The sequence below is a fragment of the Podarcis raffonei genome, chromosome 6 (genome assembly GCF_027172205.1).
Source record: "Podarcis raffonei isolate rPodRaf1 chromosome 6, rPodRaf1.pri, whole genome shotgun sequence".
Taxonomy (NCBI): Eukaryota; Metazoa; Chordata; class Lepidosauria; order Squamata; family Lacertidae; genus Podarcis; species Podarcis raffonei.
Genome location: NC_070607.1, coordinates 57272050 through 57294281, shown reverse-complemented (window position 1 = coordinate 57294281; position 22232 = coordinate 57272050). Strand labels below are relative to the sequence as shown.

Here is a 22232-nt window from a genome sequence, read left to right as displayed (position 1 = left end):
ACGGCTCCAGAACATATTAAAACCTCCCATAGCAACGTTGATAACATAATTAAAAACAAGCTAAGAAGCTTTCAGTCTACATGACACAATAAAAATGGGTAAAAGGAGGCAGAAAAGAAGCAGACTCAGGCACCCATTCTGGAAGTCCTGCAATAATCCAGCTGGAATAGAAGCAGTTCAGGGAGAAGAGGAGCCAATGGACCTGATCACTTTGCCTGACCACAATGGGACCAGATCTTAACTCTCCCTCCACTGTAGCCTGGCACAACCACATAGTGCATCTGAGCACATGTCAAGTGTTTTCTTCACAGCACTAAGCAATTAGGACCTGCTCCATTATCAAACATTTAGGGCCAAATTGCATGTTATGTGAACAACATATATGTGTCTTTAAAAGCAGCTGTTGTTTTTTAAAGCTGGAGATGGCTTAGAGGCAGCTTTAACCTTTTAGGCACATTGTGGTCCTGATCCAGATTGAGTGTGTGTTCGTGCATGCAACAGGGGTTCAAAAGCTACTAATATTTTCCTCCCGCATTAAAATCTATGGCAGCAACTACTGGAGAAATAAGGTGGTGTTTGTACAAATTGAATTTTGAAGCATGAATTTTGCCAGGATTACAGTGTTTGAAGAGGGAGCCACCTAATGGATTCCGTGTGCAATAAGTATTTCTTTAGTTTTGGAATATAATAGTGACACGGAGGCACCAATGTTTTGGGGGCCCAGGGCACTTTTGGAAACTTGAGAAACTGTTGTGAGCACCACACACACTCACACACATCACACAACCACACACACTTTGCAACTGACCAATCAATGACATACCATGTAGCCCCACCCACCACTGCAAAAATGCAACCTTCTGATAAGGCACAGTTCCACACAACCCACAATCACATCCCTTGCAATCATCCTCCCTCAGCAATCATGCACACAACCCTCAGCCACACAGCCCTGCAACCATGCAACGCAACACAACCATACAATACATGCTCTACTATCACACACCTCATGCTCTAGTATCACAAACCACAGAACTCCTCCTGCTCCCACAGCCACACCCCCCCTTTTCAGCCATACAATGAGAACTAACAATTACATTCAAAAAAATCATTCCTGCAAAAAAGCTACTGTCATGTTTAAGAGACCCTAATATTTTGATACATTTGCTTTTCAAAACCAGGAAAATTAAAGGATTAAAAATATATATGCTGGTTTAAGTCCTGAGTTGACTCAAACTCAACAAAACCAGGAAATTAGAAGTCAAGGTTGACACCTTAATAGCTGGGCCCCTCCATCAACCACAATGTTGTGCAATGTTACAAACTGTGCTTTCTTACAACTTACCCTTCATGCATCCCTCCCTTTTTCCTTGGTCCTTCAAGCTCAAATCCAGAAGGGAAGGATGGTGTGCCTGGGACCAGCAAAGACATCCCACATTGTCCTGATTCTGTAATATCTGAGCCTTAGACAAATTCTCCTGTGTGTTGATCCAAGCCTACATGTGGGCTTGGAAGCACACCAGCTGCATCCTCCACGAGAGGCCCTGATTTGCACAAAAGGCTGTGTTATTGTGCAGCACAATTAATATGCAGCAGATACTCTGCCAGAATAAAGAGGGTCGAAAGGTCAGGATTCAGAGGGGGCATCTGCAAAAGTGCAAAAAGTCCCCAAACTACAATAGCAGCAGGTGGTGGTGTCAGGCTGGGCGAGTTTGGTTGTGATGGTGGGGAATCAAGAATGGAAGGTCAGCTACAGAGCAACCCAGGGATCCAGAACTGGACTAGTTGTGAATCTTGAAGAAGATGCTTTAGAATAGGATGCCAAGTCAAAAAGCAGCACAGAGCCGTTGCTTCATGGAAAGGAAATTGCAAGGTGGAGTCTCAGAAAAGGAACCTCAATTGATCTGTCAATCTTTTCTAGCAAGTATCTTGACAGTTGCACATTAGGATTAAAGGAGAAGGAGAAGAAGATGTACTGAGTGAATGCTTAATTTTTTTAAAATAGCACTAGAGTCATTGATTCTTCTTCCCAGCACTGGCAGATCAAGGATTAATGGTGCTTATGCAGCCCAGCACCAGATATACTCAAGTAAATGAGAAGGACTAAGTTGAAAAAGTGAGAAAGAGGAGGCAGTCCAAGGGAGCAGTCCAGCAGCATCACTATCTTCCTGGCAGTGAAATTCATACCAGGGTCACTTTCTCTTGAAATCTGTTCCCCTTAGGCTTATGGTGCCAGCTGGAGGTGAATGGTTGCTGCTCCATTCAGTAGAAGCGGCCTGTGGGCAGGCGAGGCAGGCAGAAATAAGCACTGGGGAAGAGGCTCAGGTTGATGGGGTTGCCGTCCAAGCGGATGTCCTCCAGAGCCCGGCGGATGTGGCTGTGGTCCCTGCTGTTGCAGAACGTGTCTACGTGCATGGTCTGGATGTTGTTGTTCTAGGGAAGGAAATTGAGAAGGGAAGACGATCACCAGGTGGGAAGAAGAGGCTCAAAGTTATTAGAGTTTTCCCTTGTTCTGAATTCTGAGACTCCATGGGCAAAGCAGACCAATCAGCAAGCCTTAGGGGCATGATAGCTAACTGGAAAAGGCCTTGACCAGTATAGTCCAGGGTGGACTACAACCTGGACTTCAAAACACTTAGGGTCTGATTGAATGCATCCAGGTCTCTTGCAGGGCATGGCATTGGTCATGGAGGTTGGCAAGAGACCCCATTTAGGGTTCAATCGCAATTGCAAGACAGGGAAAGAATATCAGTAGGTACAGATCACATGCAATTAGAGAAATAATGGCAAAGATAATGCATGAGCCCACATTATAACTGCTCCTTGCTTTTTAACAGTAATCTGAAAGAAAATGAACAGCAAACGACTGAGTCTCTCAGAGGCTTGTGCTTTGACTGTTGGTGTCCTCTCTCTCTCATTTAAAGAGTTCAGCGTCACTTTCTCACCTGTAGATGCAAAGACCTCAGTCTCTCAGGCAGCGGCATGGGGATGTAGTCCAGTTTGTTGTCAGACAGATGAAGGAATTCCAGCTTCTTCAGATCCTGAAAGCAGAAGGAAGAAGGACCATCAGCCCTTTGCCTCCTTGAGTGTTCAAGTGAGGCGTCCCAGGATTTTCAATGGAAATGTGAGTTTTCAAAAGAAGTCAGCTTGGCTAGGCCCTAGCAGATTGAAATCCAGGACAAAGCAGCTAAGGGTTCATGCAGGGGTAAAAATCTAACCCAACAGGAAGCTGGGCCTCCACAGATGTTAGGAGGAACCCAACATATTACATCAAATTGTGGTTCCTCATAAGGATGTCAGAGAATTCCATCCTAAGCAGCCATTGGAGCAGATATTGCTACAGTTTGCATATCTACCTGTTCAGGAGCTGTGGTGGTGTGTGTGTGTGTGTGTTCAAATCCTGCTTTCTCTGGCAAACCTCTAAGCACCCAGCCAACCTAATAGGATTTAACCACTGTCCCACCTCTGCCTCAATCAGCAAGTGCAGGTGTGGAATCAATAATAGCAACAATAATTATGACAGAACTTATGAAAAAAACATAGCAGACAGACAGCAAGATGCTGGGAATGAACTGCAGCAGAAAAGAAATGATGCTGATTTTTATGAATAAACTCTTATGAATAAAATTATGAATAATTTTTTATGAATCCATACAGGTTGGAATAGAAATGACTGCCTTCTTACCTTTAAGCACCCAGGCCAAGAGACAAGCTCAACAAACAGATGGCAAAAGTCTTGGGTGCTCTGGAGCCTGCTAAACATCTGTTACGTAGGATGTAGTACAAATGAGCATTGATTTTCTACAGCTTTATATTGTGTTTTTTTGTTTGTTCACATAAAACATAGACAAAAGGTTAAATGCAGAGACCTCAAGGTAATAATAAGGGAGCCCCCATCCCCAGACCTTCCAGAATTCCACTGCTGGGTTCATCACCAATGGTTAATGTCTAAAGCAGGAGCAGCCAAAGTGATGCTCTCCAGATATTGATAGACATCACCTCCAATAATCAGCTATGGTGTCTGGGGCTGATGGGAGTTGGGACAACATCTGGAGGACCCCACGTTGCTTACTCCTGTTCTAAAGCAAATCAAGAAACCACAAGGACAGGGCTCAAACCTGGTGATTATTCGCCCAAATCCCAGGTAGGGCTGTAGTGACTCAGTGACATGGCAAGTAGCTGCAATCAACGAGATTGATCAGCCTCTATAGCTCAGGTGCGTTAAGAGGTCCACAACACCAGGGGCAATCACTTTGTACCCTAGATCATGTGAATGCTTCACTCACGTTGTCTGTCCCCACTCCCCACCCCAAAACACTTGTGAAATGATGCAGAACATCCATGTAGAACAACCTTACCAATACGGAATGAGAACAATCAAAAAAGGACCAGCAAATAGTGAAAGGGGTTTTAATCTAGGCCTTGCAGCATTTGAGAGATGCTCACCTTGAAGGCTTCCGGTTGAATGCCTGCACTCTGGATTGCATTAAAGCGGGCATCCAGCTGCACAATGGAACTGGGCAACTCGGGCAGGGAAGTCAATTGGTTTTCAGGGAGGACAAGCTCTTGCAAGGAAGGCAGCGTCCTGAAAGCGTCTTCATCCACCCAGGAAATAAAGTTGCTCGTGAGGTCAATTCGTTTCAGTTTTGCTGTGAAAAAAGAGAGAGAGAGTAGACTGGGATGCCCTTTCGCATTGGTGGTTGATGATAGCCCCTGTGCGAGCCCATTTTTGCATCATCTGCCTGTATTTGTCTTTCTCTAGGGCTTTGATGCGGGTGGACTGAAATATTGAGACCTCTGGTATTGTAACAGGATTGTATCCAGTGCTATGCTGACAAGTTTCCACTGGTGCAATGAGGCCTTCTTTTCCTCTCCTCCCCACAAATCTGCCCTTAAGAGTACCCCTATTTCTCCTAAGCTAATTGGGGGGGGGACAGACAAGGGGATGGAAAAGGCACGAGAAGAAGAGGAAGTTCTATTGCACCAGAATTGAATGTGACCTCTTCTTTTTTTAAAGAATCAAAATGAAATTAGCTGTTCTGACACTGATTTCTCACAAAACAACTTGCTTTCAACGCACAGCCCAGGAACTGCACAGCTGACAGACTCTGTGAAGTGAACATGTTCTCTTCCACCAGTTTCCCCTGGTATTAAACAGTGTGAGATGCTAGCAAAATGCCAGCCTTTTCTTTTGGTATTGGCTCAAAACCTTCAAAGGTGAAAACCACATTCCTCTTGAGGCTTTCCACTGGCTGAGAATAGTGCATTACAAGGTCTCAAATGTATGTGCCTGGCAGAAATTGGTCAGTCTTTTCCATCTCCAGATCCTGGCATATTTATTTGTTAAGAAAAAGAATCTTTTAGACCACAGTTATTTGGGGTTAATGCTCTGCAACCACGAACACGAGGAAGCCTTTGTGCCTTACATATGCTGGCACCTGGCTGCAGAACAAGCAAAAGTCCTGAGGTTTTCTTTCGCATATACACATAATTTGTGCACTAAAGATCAGATACGACAGGAGTCAAATTAACATCAGGCTGTGCAAGAGAGAATAGTTTGGTGCTCATATGAATCCTATTCCAGATCTTTATTTGTTTTACGTATGGTCGGAACTCAAAATGGTTGCCCAGTTGTTAATGGACTTGGGGATCAAAGGGTGAGTTCACCCAAATCCCACCAGGCTGGGATGAATGTAACCAGGTTATGTCCAGATGAACAGTGAAACTGGCTTTGTGTGATTGCTTCATCACATGCCCAGACTAGTAACTCAACTCACGGTTATCACTGCAGAATCCATTGTGATAGCATATAATAAAGGTGGATATCATTCCAATTGGTGCAGCAATTATGTCATGCTCACTGCAACCCAGATTTTTTCCAGATTCATCCCATTCACATTTTCCAGCACACTTTCAGCCTGTTCACACATCCATTTAGCATTTGATAGCCACAGGGAAAGCCTGTAGAAATCTAGCCTATGCTGTGCCAGCTCTATGTGTCTTTCACCACGTTGCAGAATTTGTGGTGACATACCCAAAACCAAATTCCTTTCCCACTGCTGCTTCCATGCACCTTGTGGTCATGAAAACAGGGCCTGATTGGGTCAGATTCTTGGCTTGCAATCTGGCAAGGACCCAATCTTCTTTCAGTCTGCATTATGAAATAAGAGCCAGTGTGAAAACAGACTCTGGTATTCAGATACCCACTTCCGAGACAAGCGTGTGGCAAACACATTTCCCATTTCACCCTCAGGAGAGTAGAGAGGAAGAGCAGAGAGTTGTACAGGTGACTTTCCTTGTAACAGATAAGGCTGCCTAGACAGGGTGAAGCAGCTCCCAAGTGTGAGAACTGTAACCAGAAGCCCTAAGGAACACAGCATACCAAGTCCGGTGAAGTCACTGGCCTGAATCTTGCTGATGTGGTTGAAGCGGGCATAGAAATATGTGGTCTCCAAGGGCAGAGTTGGGATGTGTTCTAGATCAGAGTCATCACAGTACACAGAGGTGCTGATGCACACACAGACCAAACAGGTGGGAAGACCTAGAGACAGGGTAGAGAGTGCTAGTTAATGTGGGCCTGATCAGTGAAAGAGTTTAGGAATGGCCCTTCACAGAGATGGAGAAATCGTTGCTGAACCCAGTAATGATATATGTGGTGGGACAAAGCCACAGAGCTGCTCTTCTGAGGCCAGCACTGCTACAGCTTAACCTGGATTACACTGGGGTGGGCCAGGGTGGTGATGTGATTGTGGATGCACAAACACACTAGTAGAGGAAGTTGGGTGCTCTAGCTGGGGTATCCACATCCTGGCCACCCTGCCTCACCCCAGCACTGCCCAGGTAAGCTGAGCTACTCCATTGTCAAGAGGCTGGCTCTGTAGCTCTGCCTTGCCATTTGGGCTGCTAGTGGTTGAGCTACAGTTTCCACCATTCCTAAGCATTGGCCATAATGGCAAGGGCTCAGAGGGAGATGGAGTTCAATAACATCTGGAAGGCCACAACTTCCCTATCCCTGCTTTAATGAATAAGACAAACATTTAATTTTTAGAGGATTAGAGCTACTGGACACATCCATTCTTTAAGTGCCCACATTTTGGTATTACTTTTTTAAAAAAATGCATTTTCCATTTTTCTATTTGTACATCACACTTTCCCATCATGCATTGTTTCTGGTATTACTTTTTTAATTGAAATGATGTTGCATTTTACTGTGTTCCTTTGTTTGCTAAACCGATCCTGAGAATTCTCCAGTATGTCCATGACTACCCATGACCTGAAAAACCTTGTTAAACATTTGTCTCTTTTGAAAGCCATATCATAGCTGGACATTCATTTTATAATTTGTGTATATTGAATGAATGAATGAATCTTTATTTGCACCATCCACCAGCCATAGCAATAAAACAAACAAAATGTATATTTGTATTATTACAACAAACAGCAGCAGCAGCAACAACAACTTATTACTTACACACACACCCCATTTGACTAGGTTGCCCCAGCCACTCTGAGTGGCTTCCAACATAATAAAAACACAGCAAAACATCACACATTGAAAATTTCCTGATACAGGGCTGCCTTCAGATGTCTTCAATAAAGTCAGAGAGCTGTTCATTCCCTTAACATCTGATGGGAGGGCATTTCACCGCTACCACTGAGAAGGCCCTCTGCCTGGTTCCTTGCCACCTCACTTCTCACAGTGAGGGAACTGCCAAAAGGCTCTTGGAGCTAGACCTCAGTGTCTGGGCGGAGGTGGAGATGCTGGAGGTGGAGATGCTCCTTCAGGTTTACTGGTATATATTTATACCCCACCTTTCCCCAAAGGAGCTCAGGCTGGCATACATGGTTCTGCTATGCACCTCACCCGGTAACCTTGAGCTCAGTCACACTTACTCAACCTAGGCTGCCTCAGAGGTATGTTGTAAGGATAATACAGGGAGCAGAACCTTGTATTCTGCATTGAGCTCCCTGAGGAAAGGGTAAGATTGAAATGTAAGAGATAAATGATAGATCTGCTATTTCTCCTAGACTCAAATATTTTCTGAAAACTGTGGGCATGGGATAGAAGGAATTGCCATTCTCATTTTGCTATCAGGTGAGAGGATGACCAAACAGCAGGCCGAGTTTTTGTGATGTCCTGATATGGAAAATGTGGGGTATCAGGTTGGCTCTGTTCACAAGTGAGTGCTAAGTTCTTTTAAAAGGCAAAAAAGAGGAACAAATGAGTCAATTCCAATTAAAGAGACGAATCACAAACCACTAGTCCAAATAGCTGCTTAGCAATGAATCAGCCTGGGCCAAGTCCAATACAAAGGGTGCAACATTGCCTTATTAACCTTATGGTGTTACCCCAGGAATTTTGTTTGGCCTTTCATATTCAGAGAAACCCAACCGAAAGGAAATGGGAGTTATTTTTGCACTGAGAAATCATTGCTGCTGTTACGTCTGGAGCCAACAGCCCATTGCAGAGTCAACGTGACAAGATTCCAGGCACCAATTAAAACTGCTTGAGTATTTAAAATAAAAAAACCTCCTATTCAGAGGACTAAACAGACTCCAAATCTATTAGTGGAGGAGTTCAAAGCAGAAAGCCAACAATTTCGCTCAGCCTACTACTTAATTTGTCCCAGTTCAGAGTGGCAGAAAATGAATAAAGATATTTATCCCTCGCTACAGGATTTTAATTGTCACTAATCTAATTGCTACTCTGTCCGATTTTCGCTGCGTCGCTGCTCATTAAAGTCTTGGTGCTTTGCTGGCGTTTCTGTTTGTTTCTGAGCAGCTCCTTTATCAAGCTTCTCTCCTGTCTCAAACAAGGAGCCCAAGCCTGCTTGCTTTTTGAATGTACAAGCAGAGCAAATTTTGCTTTCTTTCCATCTGTTAGATGGATGGGCATAGGGCAGAGAGGGGATGAGGTGAAAAGAATTAGGCGCCTCTTTTAAATGTTCAACAGTGTGTGTTTGTTTATCAAAAGAAATGGGAGCTGCTTTTCCCATCAATTAAAATACTCAAAACTGGCATACAGTTTGAAAAAACAACATAAGGACAACAAAGGAATACAAAAATAAACCAGGCAAGATATAAAAGCTGGCAGCAGAGATAAATACAACACTAGCAGCACCATTCCCTTAAAAAGAAAAAAAGAAAAAAGCAGGCTTTACTTGAACAGAATTTTTTGTTTTATGGTGGAAGAAGGATGCTTATTACCATAATATATTATTCATTAAATTGGTATAGCACCCTTCATCTGAAGATCACAGGGAGGTTCACAACAGAAAAATATAAAATGAGAACACAAAATACATAATAAAATACACAATAAAACAAAAACGAATCAATAGTCCCACAAGCACATTTAAAAGGCCACAGAATATTAATCGGCCAAAGACTTGGGTATAATGAAAAGTTTCGCCTAGCACCCACAGTTATGAAGGAGTCAGATGAGCCTCCCTGGGGAAAGCATTTCACAAATGGGGAGCCACCACAGAAAAGGCCCATTCTTGTGTCCATTTGTGTGCCTCCTCCAGACTTCTCATGGAGGAGGCACATGAAGAAGGGCCTCAGAGGATGACCTCAGGGTCCAGGTAGATTCCTATGGGAAGAGGGGGTCCTTGAAGTATTGAGGTCCTGAGTCATTTAAGGCTTAGGTCAAAACTAGCACTTTGAATTGGGCCTGGAAACTAATTGGCAGCCAGTGCAGTTGGGCCAGAATTGGTATAATATGCTTGAACCGTCTTGCCCCGGTGAGCAACCTGGCTGCTGAATTCTGCACCAGCTGAAGTTTCTGAACTGTCTTCAGAGGCAACCCTATGTATAATGTGTAGCAGTAGTCTAACCTAAAGGTTACCAGAGCATAGATAACAGATGTTAGGCTATCCCTGTCTAGATAGGGGCACAGCTGAGCCACTAGCCCAAGCTGATAGAATGTGTTCCATGCCACTAAGGCCACTTGAGCCTCAAGTGACAGCAAAGGACCCAGAAGGACCCCCAAGCTGAGTTCCCGCTCCTTCAGAGGGAATGTAACCCCATCAAGAGGAAGGAAACCATCCAGTCTGGGGAACCACCCAATAACAGTGCCTCAGCCTTATCTGGATTGAGCTTCAGTTTGCTGGTTCTCATCTAGTTAATCACTGAGGCAACACAGTGGTCCAGCCCATCTACTGCTACACCTGCAGATGTAAAGGAGAAGTAGAGCTGCACTCCAAAACTCCCGATAACCCAACTCAATGTTTTTGTGTAGATGTTAAACAGCAAGTCTGAAGAAGATGCTGCCGAATATATGCAAATTGTTTAGGGCTTTGCAGGCAAAGCTGATCAGGTGTTTACTGATTTATTTATTACTAGATGTTCAACTTCAATAAGCTTTTAATATTTAGTGATCTGTTGCTTTTAGACTGTTTCTTATTAAACCATCACTTCTCCCCTTTGAGCAAAAGACAAGGAAGCTATCATCACAGCAAGGACCCAAAAGAATAAAGGAGCCATTCATTCCCAGATGTGACAAAACATCCCTTCCTTGGGCCTTCAGGTATTGTGTGATGCCTTAAGCCTGACATGGCACTCCAAATAGTCATGAATTGTAGCTATTGAGGAACCCATCCTGTACAGATATGAAGAAACACACAGATGCTTCACATTCCTCAAGAGACCCCAGCATTACAACTGGGGCAATATTTCACCAGCTGCTTCACGCTGAAATTTCCTGCGCAGCATATGCCACCCTTATCCTTAGTTTTCGTTCCATGCAGAAAGACTAATGGTTTTGAGTGCCGGTGTTTTACTCACCCTGATCTGTTATGGACCCAAACAGGCCTGGTCCCTGAGGCCTGGCAGCCGTGGATGTTGGTGGGCTCTTTTGTGGAATTTCAGTTGCCCCAGTTGTTGTGCTCAGAGGCCCCACCAAGTTCTTGGTAGGAGGAGGCAGGGTGCCAACCTCAATCTGTAAGTAAAGCAAGGGTCTTGTGATTGCATTAGTTAAGATGCTCAGAGTCCATTTTACAGAGGAGGAAACCGAGTCATACATAGGGCAGAAGTTTCCAGGTTGGTCTTCTAAGGGCGATTCATATATAATGATGTTTTTCTTCTGCACACAAACACTTCAGGTGTCCCTTGCTGGGGTAATGTTACATAGTCTAATGTTCCCAGCAGCTGAAAGGAAATGTCACCCTTCTTGTGGAAATTGCAGTTCACCATATTAGAGGCCAGTTGATTATCGCAATACATTTCTTTATGTATGGATGCAGGGGTCTTGATCTGGATCAGGACCCTGGTAGCAGTGGGTAGGCAGAGAGGGAGCCTTTAACGTTTTGTCACCTGCTGAAGTTCTAACCAAGATTTGTGTCTGCTACTTGCATTGGGAAGAAAAGCTCTCATTTGCATGACTGGACATTTTTCTTCCAATGCAAATAGCAGTTGTGGGGGGGGGAATCCAGACTAAGGTTGCGCTGGTGGACAAAGGGTTAAAACCTCCTACCTGCATATACGGGGGCCTCAATCTGGATCGGGTACCTTTTTATATGAAAAAATCGAATCATTCAATTAATTGCAGAAACGGCATCTCATTTAGTTTGGTTCTGAGGGCTAAATCATAAGTTACATTAATATGTTGCTTTAACTAGTAAATGTAGGTGGTTATGAGAGGGGGAGAGGGTGACAGAATCGGAACAGAACAGTGGCATGTGGAGAATTTGAAATCTTAACCCTCCTCTCCTGCAGTCTCTGAATCCCGCTTTTGGTTGCAATTGGAGGGAATCTCCCTTTGGTTGGAGCCATAGCAGGGGAGGAGAAGGTCCCCCTCCCAGCATACTATGGTCCTGATCTGGATCTCCCCACTCCTATTGCAGTGGCATGCAGTTGCTCTTTAAGACTTTGGTCTCCTTAAGCATATTTATGGCTGCCTATGAAGTGCCCCAACAGTTGGTGAACTGCGTTGGTGAAGGATTTATAGAGAGTACCATCTATTGCAGCTAACAATGTAAGTATGGGAGAAGGAAACAAATTCTGACTGGGTAGACAGTAGAAGACAGGTGCACAGCTAATTGAAATTGCTGCCGACAGTTGAGCTCCTGGGGTAAGGTGGTAAAACCTGAGAAGCCGATGCCTCTGCACAGGGTGACTATGTCTACATATAAGTGTGGACACACTGTACACCCAGAATTGTGATTTGGCCAAAGGGTATTCCAAATTCTGCAAGCGGAATACACCAGTGTGTACACTACATGTGTACACTACATACACAACCATCTGGCAAGTGTTAGTGGGTTGTTAGAAAGGCGGAGTATGAATATTGGGGACAGCTAAATTATTGGGAGGCACTTAAAGCTGCGATTCTGAGCAGGACAAACAATCTGCTAAATAACAGATCTCACATTTCAGTGGCAATTCTATAGTACCTTTGATGCCAGGTCCCCGTAATCATAGTTCTCTTCATAGTTACTGAGATCGATGACCTCTCCATAGTTGTCTAGGTTGAGGTCATAGTTGCCTAAATCCAGGCTGTCATAAGTGGCAGATCTGTGCTTCTCCTTCTTCTTTCCATCTTCCTTCAGTGGAACAGCCAGAGCCAGAGCCAGGGCAGATATTATGCCCACCAAGGCTGCAGTCTGCATCCTGTGCCTGAGTGGGGAGCAAGAAGAGCAGGAGCACCATAAGAAAGCCAGCATGAGGCGAGTACCATTCCTTGTTCTGACACAGACTCTTTGCCATGCCCTTTGGCATGTTGGTCTACCTAAATTAAATTGAAAGGAGCTAGCTTTTGAACATAAACTGAGTGCTTTCCTTCCACCACTGAGAAAACACCACCAAGACCCTGGTTCCCCATGAATCTAGAATTCAGGTTTGCAGTGAAACCCTCACACTGGGTTCCCCTTACAGAGTCCCTTTTTGAGAATGGAGGGCAAATCTGCCTGGCGACCTTGGGCTAGTCGCTTCCTCTCAGCTTAACCTACCTCACAGGGCTGTTGTGGGGATAAAATGGAGAGTGAGGGAGCCACGTACACCACACTGAGCTCCTTGGAGAAAAATATGGGATATATGTGTAATAAAATAAGATAAAGAAATGAAACCATGGGTCATTGAGCTGATCTAGTAGGCTCTTCTTATGTTCTGAGGCAGGGGTTGGCTGAGGGCAGACTGAGCTTGGTTTGCCCTTCTGGAACAGCCTCTACTGTCTGCAACAGAGCCAGATCCTAAGGAGCCTCAATATTGTTTTCTGCTTGCTAGGCCTTTCTTCCTAGCACCACGTTTCCAACTCTGCCTTCTCAGTAATCTGGCTGCTGCTTTTTCCTGCTCCAACTCCTCATCAAAGCCTCCTCTTTAGCTCCTTATTGCTATACCTTCCAGTGCTTTCAGAGACCGCCTGACCTTGCCCTGCGGCACTTTCAAAAGGAGCTCCACTACAAGCTTCATAAAGAGCTTGCAGGCGGCAGGGAGTGGGGGGGGGACAAGCAGTGGAGGTTCACAGCGCCAGGGAACAAATGGCTGAAGCTTCCAGCCCTGAGGGGATTATTAATCTCCTTCCCCTTTCAGTCATTTTCATGCCTGACTGCTTTGCCGTGCCGGAGAGGCCCAGAGCAACTTCACCTCTTACTCACAAGCCAGATTTGACTGCAGCAGAAAAGGACGCTCAGACCCAGGGTGGCAAAGCTTCAGAAAGAGGGAGTTAAAGCTTCCGCTGCCACCAGTGGGAATGCTGAGGCATCATTAGCAACTTGGTGAGTTGCAGACAATAAAGAGGATACTTCTTCCTTAGGTAGTCTTAACCTGCATTTTTGCTCCCAGATTGCCAAGTGCATGAACCCTGTTGAAAGCTATTTTTGGTTCAGTTCACAGCCGAGGGAATGAAGGCATGACTAGGAGATGCAATTACTTATCAATATTATTATTATTATTATTATTATTATTATTATTATTATTATTAATTTATTATTTATACCCTGCCCATATGGCTGGGTTTCCCAGCCACTCTGGGTGGCTTCCAACAGAATATTAAAATACAATAGTCCATCAAACATTAAAAGCTTCCCTAAACAGGGCTTCCTTCAGATGTCTTCTAAAAGTCTGGTAGTTGTTTTTCTCTTTGACATCTGGTGGGAAGGTGTTCCACAGGGCGGGTGCCACTACTGAGAAGGCCCTCTGCCTGGTTCTCTGTAACTTGGCTTCTCGCAGCAAGGGAACTGCCAGAAGGCTCTCGGCACTGGACCTCAGTGTCCGGGCAGAACAATGGGGGTAGAGACGCTCCTTCAGGTATACTGGGCCGAGGCCGTTTAGGGCTCTAAAGGTCAGCACCAACACTTTGAATTGTGCTCGGAAACGTACTGGGAGCCAGTGTAGATCTTTCAAGACCGGTGTTATGTGCTCTCGCTCCCAGTCAACAGTCTAGCTGCCACATTCTGGATTATAGTTGTAGTTTCCAGGTCACCTTCAAAGGTAGCCCCACATAGAGGACATTGCAGTAGTCCAAGCGAAAGATAACTAGATCATGCACCACTCTGGCAAGACAGTCCGTGGGCAGATAGGGTCTCAGCCTGTGCACCAGATGGAGTGGGTAAACAGCTGCCCTGGACACAGAATTGACCTGCGCCTCCATGGACAGCTGCGAGTCCAAAATGACTCCCAGCTGTGCACCTGGTCCTTCAGGGGCACAGTTACCCCATTCAGGACCAGGGTACCAGGCTGCCACCACCTTCCTTCCCAATTGGCAAAACAAAACAAAAAGGATCCAAAACCTTTAAGGGAACAGGAATAGAACCCATAGCCTTGGCCACCTACAAGGAAGAGGTCCACAGTGCTTGAGGCATTCTGAGTCTGGTACAAAGTTTCCCCTCTGAACAATGTGACGAAGAGACAGAGACTGAGTGACAGAATTTAAAACCGATTAACTTCTCTTGGAATAAGAATCTGTTTTGTTCGGAAGATGCCAGCGCTTGGACAGCAGCCATTTTTGGATTGTAATGTGTTTGCCAACGCATTTATTCCATCTGTTTGTGTATTTATGATTAATAATAATAATGATTATATATATAGAACCATCAATGTACATGGTGTTTACACAAGCCTAGGTGCATGCACACATACACACAAATTCAAATATGTTCCCACAGCAATGCATCACATATGTCCAATACTTGCAAACAGACACAGAAGCTCGCCCACAGAAGCATACAAGAAGCCTACATTATTACATTTACTTAAGCTCGTTTCAGGCACAATTATAAATGCTGGTTTTAACCTTCAGATCCCTAAATGGTTTGGGACCCAGATATTTGAATCTAACCTTTAGGATCTGGAAGAGCTAACTTGTTTTTTAGGCACCCTTGACTTTGGAGATTTGGCTGATAGCAACAGGGGAAAGGTCATTCTTCGTGATGATGCTCCCAACCTTATGGAATGCCCCCCCCCTTTCGATTTGTCAGATATGAATGACATTTATGCCATTCAAATGCCACAGCTTCTGATGGTTTTGTTTAACGTATGGTTTTTTATATGCTGTGGTTATACATTTGTTATACAGTTTCCACTTTATTGGTTAATTTCTGCTGTCTTTCTTACATTGTATCGCCTTTGCGGTTGCGTGGATAGTGGTTCTTTAGACTTTTGCAATGCAGTGTTTACTTCAGTGAACCACCTTGTAGACCATCAGGCAGGAAAGTGGTATATAGATATTTAAATGTATTTAAATAATAAAATAGGCACACACATGACTATTCTACAGGAATGCATATGTGTAGGTAAAAAAAGGATAAAGCACCACTGGACGGTTAAGTCCAGTCAAAGGCGACTATGGGGTTGAGGTGCTCATCTCGTTTTTAGGCTGAGGGAGTTGGCGTTTGTCCACAAACAGCTTTCCAGGTCATGTGGCCAGCATGAGTAAACTGCTTCTGGTGCAACAGAACACCGTGACGGAAACCAGAGCACATGGAAATGCTGTTTACCTGCCTGCTGCAGTGGTACCTATTTATCTACTTGCACTGGCATGCTTTTGAACTGCTAGGTTGGCAGGAGCTGGGACAAAGCAACGGGAGCTCACCCCGTTGTGGGGATTCAAACCACTAAACTTCTAATTGGCAAGCCCAAGAGACTCAGTGGTTTAAACCAGAGTGGCACCCGCGTCCTAGCATAGGTGTACTCACACATCTGTGTGCACACACGGCCTTTAGGATCTGGAAGAGCTCGCCAGAATATGAAAACATTATCAGAGGTGCGCTCTCTCTCTCTCTCTCTCTCTCTCTCTCTCTCTCTCACACACACACACACACACACAGTCTTTAATTGATAGGTGGATGTACATATCTGAGTAGAAATCTATTTGTAACATCCATTTCTGCCTCCCCCATGCATACATACGGACACATGTAAATTTAACCCTAAAAGAGAACATTCTAGTAAGGTGCCTTTAAGTGAGGACTGTGGTCATTACTCCCCACAGATCTTCCATTGATCATATCCAGCACTGGGACTATCATGGCCAGCTTTTGAGCCTCATACTGCAGGAAAAACTCATGCTTTGTGTAATAGTCCCAATCCCTGGGTAGTTTTCATGCCTGTAACTTCTCTGAACCAAGCCTGAAAGATCTTGAGCTCTGCTTGTTAGCAACGAAGAGGGAAGGGGAAGAGGAGCAAATTATTGACATACATACCACTTTCACTGCTTGCCTGCCTTGAGAGAAGAGGCTCGGTGTTCCTGTAGCACCAAGTGTGATGGGACTGAAAAGCTTTTAATGAGAGTGGTGGCAGTGAGGAGGGAACACAACTGTGCAGATGTGAGGGGTGGGCAGGGGCAGGCAGAAAGGGCAGCCAATCAGGGTGATGATTATTCAGCCCATCTGTCACCAGGCTACCCCCTCCCATTTTACCCCCCATGGCTACCTTAACAAAGTCCACCAGAGAGCAAACATGCTCAGTTAAACCTTTTCTCCAAGAAGCTGGTCTTGTTGTTGGGATGAAATGCTGGAGGCCTGGGAGTGACATTTCAGACTCTGTTGCAATTGTGTGTAGGTTTGGAAAGTTAGCAGCTGGTCTGTAGTTTGGGGATGATTTCAACTCACACAGAACACCCTGGGGACAAACACTGCTTCTGGGAACCTTCCTAAATACAGTGGTACCTCGGTTTACGAACTTAATTCCTTCCGGAAGTCTGTTCTTAAACCAAAGCATTCTTAAACCGAGATGTACTTTTCCTACTGAGGCTTCCCACTGCCCTTCCACTGTTTGGTTTCCATCCATTTTCCAGGACAAAGTTTGCTAACTGGAACACTTACTTCCGGTTTTGCGGAGTTCATTCACCGAATGGTTCGTTAACAGGGCTGTTCGTAGACCGAGGTACCACTGTATTTCAAATTATATTAGTGCCTGACTAAAGCATACTACTACTACTACTACCACCATCACCAATAATAATACTATATCTCTTACTTGCAATAATGGCTTCTTAGGGTTATTTTTAGGGTCATGGTGACCTCCAAAATGCTAGTATTGTATGTCTGTGTGGTGGTGGGAGGGATTCAAGCACATAATTTTGGCTTGCTCAATTAAAGTGGATTAAATTGCTCTGCTGCCCAAGCAAGGCAGGTGATATATAGATTAGATAGATAGATAAATAGATAGATGATAGATAGATAGATAGATAGATAGAGATAGATAGAGATATAGATATAGATATAGATATAGGTATAGGTATAGGTATAGATGATAGATATATTCTTACTTGCACAGGGTTCCTGGGAGTAATTTGAATCCAGTCAGATCCATCTTTGAGAGAAGGGTATATAACTTGTGTCATTTCACACATGAGCCTGGAACTGATATATCCTCAGAAACTAGGCATAAAAACCTCTCAGAAATAGTACTACAGTACTGTTTTGGCCTTCTATGGCAGCTGTGGTCATTTTTCTTATGTGGGGGGAGGGCAGAAACATGACATAATAAGAAATGAAATCAGTTTGACAGCATCATTAGGAATTTTCTTTTAGTTTTAATTAAATTTAATTTGTTTGCTTTGTGACAAATATTCTGTGCTCTGTCTGGACCAAACAATTGGAAATAGCTGTCAAAGAAAGCAAAGAAGAATCTGAATGTAATTAATAGATCGATTGATTAGTTTCAATGCATATAGCCTGCCCATGGATGATTGTACAGGCTTTCCAAGCAATTAAAAGGGAATTATATGACATTGTTGTAGTAGCTTTAAAAAAAACAACCCTGCATCTTTAATAGCACGCCAAGATGTAAAAATCAAGGAAATGAAGCTTCTCTGCTTATATGGAGACTGGGGGAGGGTGGGGGAGCTTCCGTTACCAGTTTATTGCTGAACCCATCCATTGGGGGCACTTCCACATTGTGGCCATTTTCAGGTGTGATTCAGTCAGATACCAGCTTCAGGTGTAAGTTGATTGGGAGATCTTGCAAACAGGCCGACTTCCCCAAAACATGAGACTTTTTATTAGAAGGAAAATCTTGGGAAATATGCTGATAAGTGTAGCTAACCCTTGCTTTGATGCAACATCATCTAGCCTCCCCAGAAACAAATCAGAATGGATACTCATATAGCTGTCAACTTTTCCCTTTTCTTGCGAGGAATCCTATTCGGAATAAGGAAATTTCCCTTACAAAAAGGGAAACGTTGACAGCTATGGATACTCATTAGATACCCAACACCATCTAACCCCTGAAAACAAATCAGTGTGTACCCATTGTAGCTGATATCATATGAAATAGGATCACCAATTGATCAGGGAGAAATGGCCTGATCTTCTTTTGTACCTTTAACAGAAATTAGCAGATGAAGTTTACCACAGCATTGAGTTGAAACTTACACAACATATTTAATATGATATAAAAAGAAACCAGCAGATCATGTTCCAAATGTTACAAGCATAAATCCAGAGTAACTCAACAAATATCAACAGGGTTACGCTAGCTTACACTGGTGTAACAAAAGGCCAAGTATGGCCCCATAGATAGATAGATAGATTAAATTAAAAGCAAGTTTCATGCCTGCATTTCCATTAAAATAAATGATCCCAAGCATGCCCAACCCCAACATGGGTACCAGTGGGATATGCTGAGTTTTATCCGGAGGGATGTCCGGTGGACTGAGGTTGTTTGGTCATTAGGGACAAAATCCAGAGTCCTCTGTTTTCAAGGGATTTGGATTAAGGCTCCACCCAAGCAGTGGTTTGGAAAGAGCAGAGATTGATTAGATAAGATGATAGATGGTAGATGATAGATGATGATGATAGATAGATAGATAGATGAAAGATAGAAAGATAGATGATAGATAGATAGATAGATGATAGATAGATGATAGATAGATGATAGAAAGAAAGAAGGGGGTAGGTTGTGTATATTGCTGATTGCAGAGCTTCATTTACATTTAGCATGGTTGACTTCATACTGGTTTGTGAAGTATAACAGAAGTGATAAAGGGACTACAGGAAAAATCACGACAGGAGATATTTCTCAATGTTCAAGTCTTTCAGCCTGAATTGTAAGAGAGGATCAGGAAGGCAGTGGAAGAATCTGGAGTTGTTTGATGGTTGAAGGTGAAACACCTCAGGGTGCAGGGCCTTCTCTAGAAGTCTCTATTTCTGTTGTGCTCTGCTTGCATATTTATACTTCAATTTTTATAAAGACACTATGTCTCCAGTGCTCTCTCATCCAAAGAAAGCTAGACCCCGTGTCATTGCCTTTCAGCTTAGGTAAGTGGGAAGCACATAACAACATCTTCAAATCCAATGTGAAAGAAGAAGAGAACATGAGAATGGCCAGTGAACTAAATCATCAGCCTTTCTGAGTCACCGGAGAGTCATTAGCGCTCTTGGAACTGAGGTTGAAATATGAAAATGTACTGAAGAATCTCAACTGGAGAAGTTATGCACGGGTCCAAAGCCTAATTTTCTTTCAAGAAACCCCCACTGAGTTTCATTTCACTAAGCTGTAAAAAGACTTGATTGGCTATAAAGAAGGATTTAGAGAGCGTGCAGAGTGGAACCTGGCTCTTGGGGCAGAGCAAATCATGAGGATCAAAAGGGGCCTGAGTCATGGAAGTGAGTTGAGCAAACATAGCTCAGTCGGTGTCAAGTGATTAGGAGAAGAGTGTTGGAAGTGACTCATATAGGTCAGCAGAATAGGAAAGTCTTGTGCCCTGTTTATCCGCTGGGGTCCCCTTCTGATGTAATGTTTATGTTCACCAATTGACATTTTAAAATTATTATGCAAGCACCTCTGCATGGGAATGTTACCTGGGGACTGTGACATTTCTTGAATGGATCTCTGAACAGAATCCTAGGGTTTTCAAGTAAAGTTGTGTTTGTGGACACAGCCCTGGACAAAGGCACATAGATGTCTAATCCTCATGTAATGTTTCCAGGGGTGCTGACATTGAGGGGGCCTGGAGTCACATGATGCACCCCACCTCCACCTAGCATGTCAGTGCTCTCCCAGCAGCAGGGGCATATGGGGAGCACAGAGGGTGATCTTCCCCCTCTGCCTGTGCTGCCCCTGCCCAGCACGCCAGCGCTCTCCCATCATCAGCGAGGGATGGTGGCTCCTTCAATATTGGGGGACTTGGCCCCCTGCACACAAATATTGAGGGGGCCAAAACCCCTTCCACCACCTATAGTTGGCACCCCTGAATGTTTCCATGTGGCAGAGGTTTTCAATGTTATTGAGTCCACGGCTCCCTTGACCAAATGCATTCTTTATGTGGCACCCCTATGGAGCTCAGGAGCCCAGTTATGTCACCCCTTGCCTGCAGAGCTGGCAACCTTTCATCCTTTTTTGAACACCCTCCCTTGTTCCCTCAGCCTCCTCTCCCCTCTCCTTGGGAGTCTTCTGGTCAGCCACTGCCGCCCCCCCCCCAGCCCCAAAGAGAGGTGTCTCCCAAAGGCACCATTCGCCTGTGGAGCTTGTAGGCTACTGCAATAAACAGCTGTGCAAGCCTTGGGGAGGCAGAGATGAGAGAGGGCATCAGAAGAGGGAGTGGAAGAAAGAGGGACAGAGGTTAGTGTTGCCCGTTGCACCCTTGGCCATCATTCAAGGCACCCCAGTGTGCACACTGGTTGAAAACCACTGTCATATGGGAAGTGCTTGCAAAATCACATTTAAAAGCCTATCTTTTAACTCAGGAGGCTATTAAGCCAGAAGCTGCCCAAGGCTGCAGGAGGCCGGCACCTAAATTTTCACCTTATTGGTAGGGCCTGGTGTGTGGAATATGGACAGCTTAAATTTAAATCCTTGTGTTGCCCCTATTTCTCAGTCTCAGTTCTTACTCCAGAAAGTAGGGTGGGTAACAGGCTTTGGCTACAGCTTGTGGTTAGTAAGGAGAGCGCTTAGCCATGAGTCCTAGTTCAGATGACAAGCTAAGATAAAGAGACTGCAGCACAGCAGAACAAAAGGACTGGGGAGGCCACGCTTTTTCCACAGAATTCCTCCCGAAAACAATGAGATGGTATTGTCCTGTCACTCCCAGGGGGGCTTGATCTATGTGCATTCATGACACGTAGTGGCAAGATGCCCAGAATGCCCAGAATGCAAGCCACTCAGGCTTTGACAACCTGATACCCTGTTTTTAAGGAGACCTGGGGAGAGTAATGGACACAACCCTCAAATCATTTCACAAGTACTTCTCTCTTTTTAAGTGTGTGTTCTCAGGTCAATTTTTTTTCTTACAGGTTTCCAATTAAAAATCTACCCAGAAATGGAATGGGATAGACTTTGCCCCCTCAGGAACCAGGACAGACTAGGCTTTAATGCGTCTGTCTGTCCTTACCCACAAGCAAGGCATTAGCTATTTCAGGCTAGTATGACTGGTTAGGCCCCACTGGGCACCACACTGTAGGGGGCACCACAATAATGCTGTATAACAAAAGGTGGGGGCACCAAATTTTAGCATCTCACAGGGTGCCGCTGGAATTTGAGAGCCTAAGGTTCGCCGCTGGTACCCTGCTGCACCCCCCCCCAAACACACACACACACACAATGGAGGGGTATCTACTCACCTATATGGGACTCTATTAATATCTGTTAGTTGTTTCTAACATAACAATATACCGTATGTTTATTGTTCCTAGCCCAAGAGAATAGTCCATGCTAGCTCAGTTCCACATTCCCACAGCTTTTCTCAACTGTATTTTGGCATGCCGTTCCTCCTCCTCGTTGAGTAATTTTACTGAAAGGAAAGCAACATTATGCCTGAGAGCTTCAAGGGGACATTGCCTGAAGGATGGGGAGGC

General features: G+C 44.4%; 1 protein-coding gene across 1 annotated transcript; it reads right to left on the bottom strand.

Annotated features, from left to right (window-relative positions):
- Positions 1 to 1186: 1186 nt before the first annotated feature.
- On the bottom strand, positions 1187 to 16772 carry OPTC (opticin). The gene is made up of 7 exons (XM_053393164.1): positions 16638 to 16772; positions 12393 to 12615; positions 10786 to 10939; positions 6383 to 6541; positions 4447 to 4649; positions 2946 to 3041; positions 1187 to 2433 (listed from the first exon to the last, which is right to left on the bottom strand). Exons 2-7 carry the CDS (start codon positions 12606 to 12608, stop codon positions 2263 to 2265), a joined length of 999 nt encoding a protein of 332 aa, XP_053249139.1. The 5' UTR covers positions 12609 to 12615; positions 16638 to 16772; the 3' UTR covers positions 1187 to 2262.
- Between the last annotated feature and the right edge of the window lie 5460 nt (positions 16773 to 22232).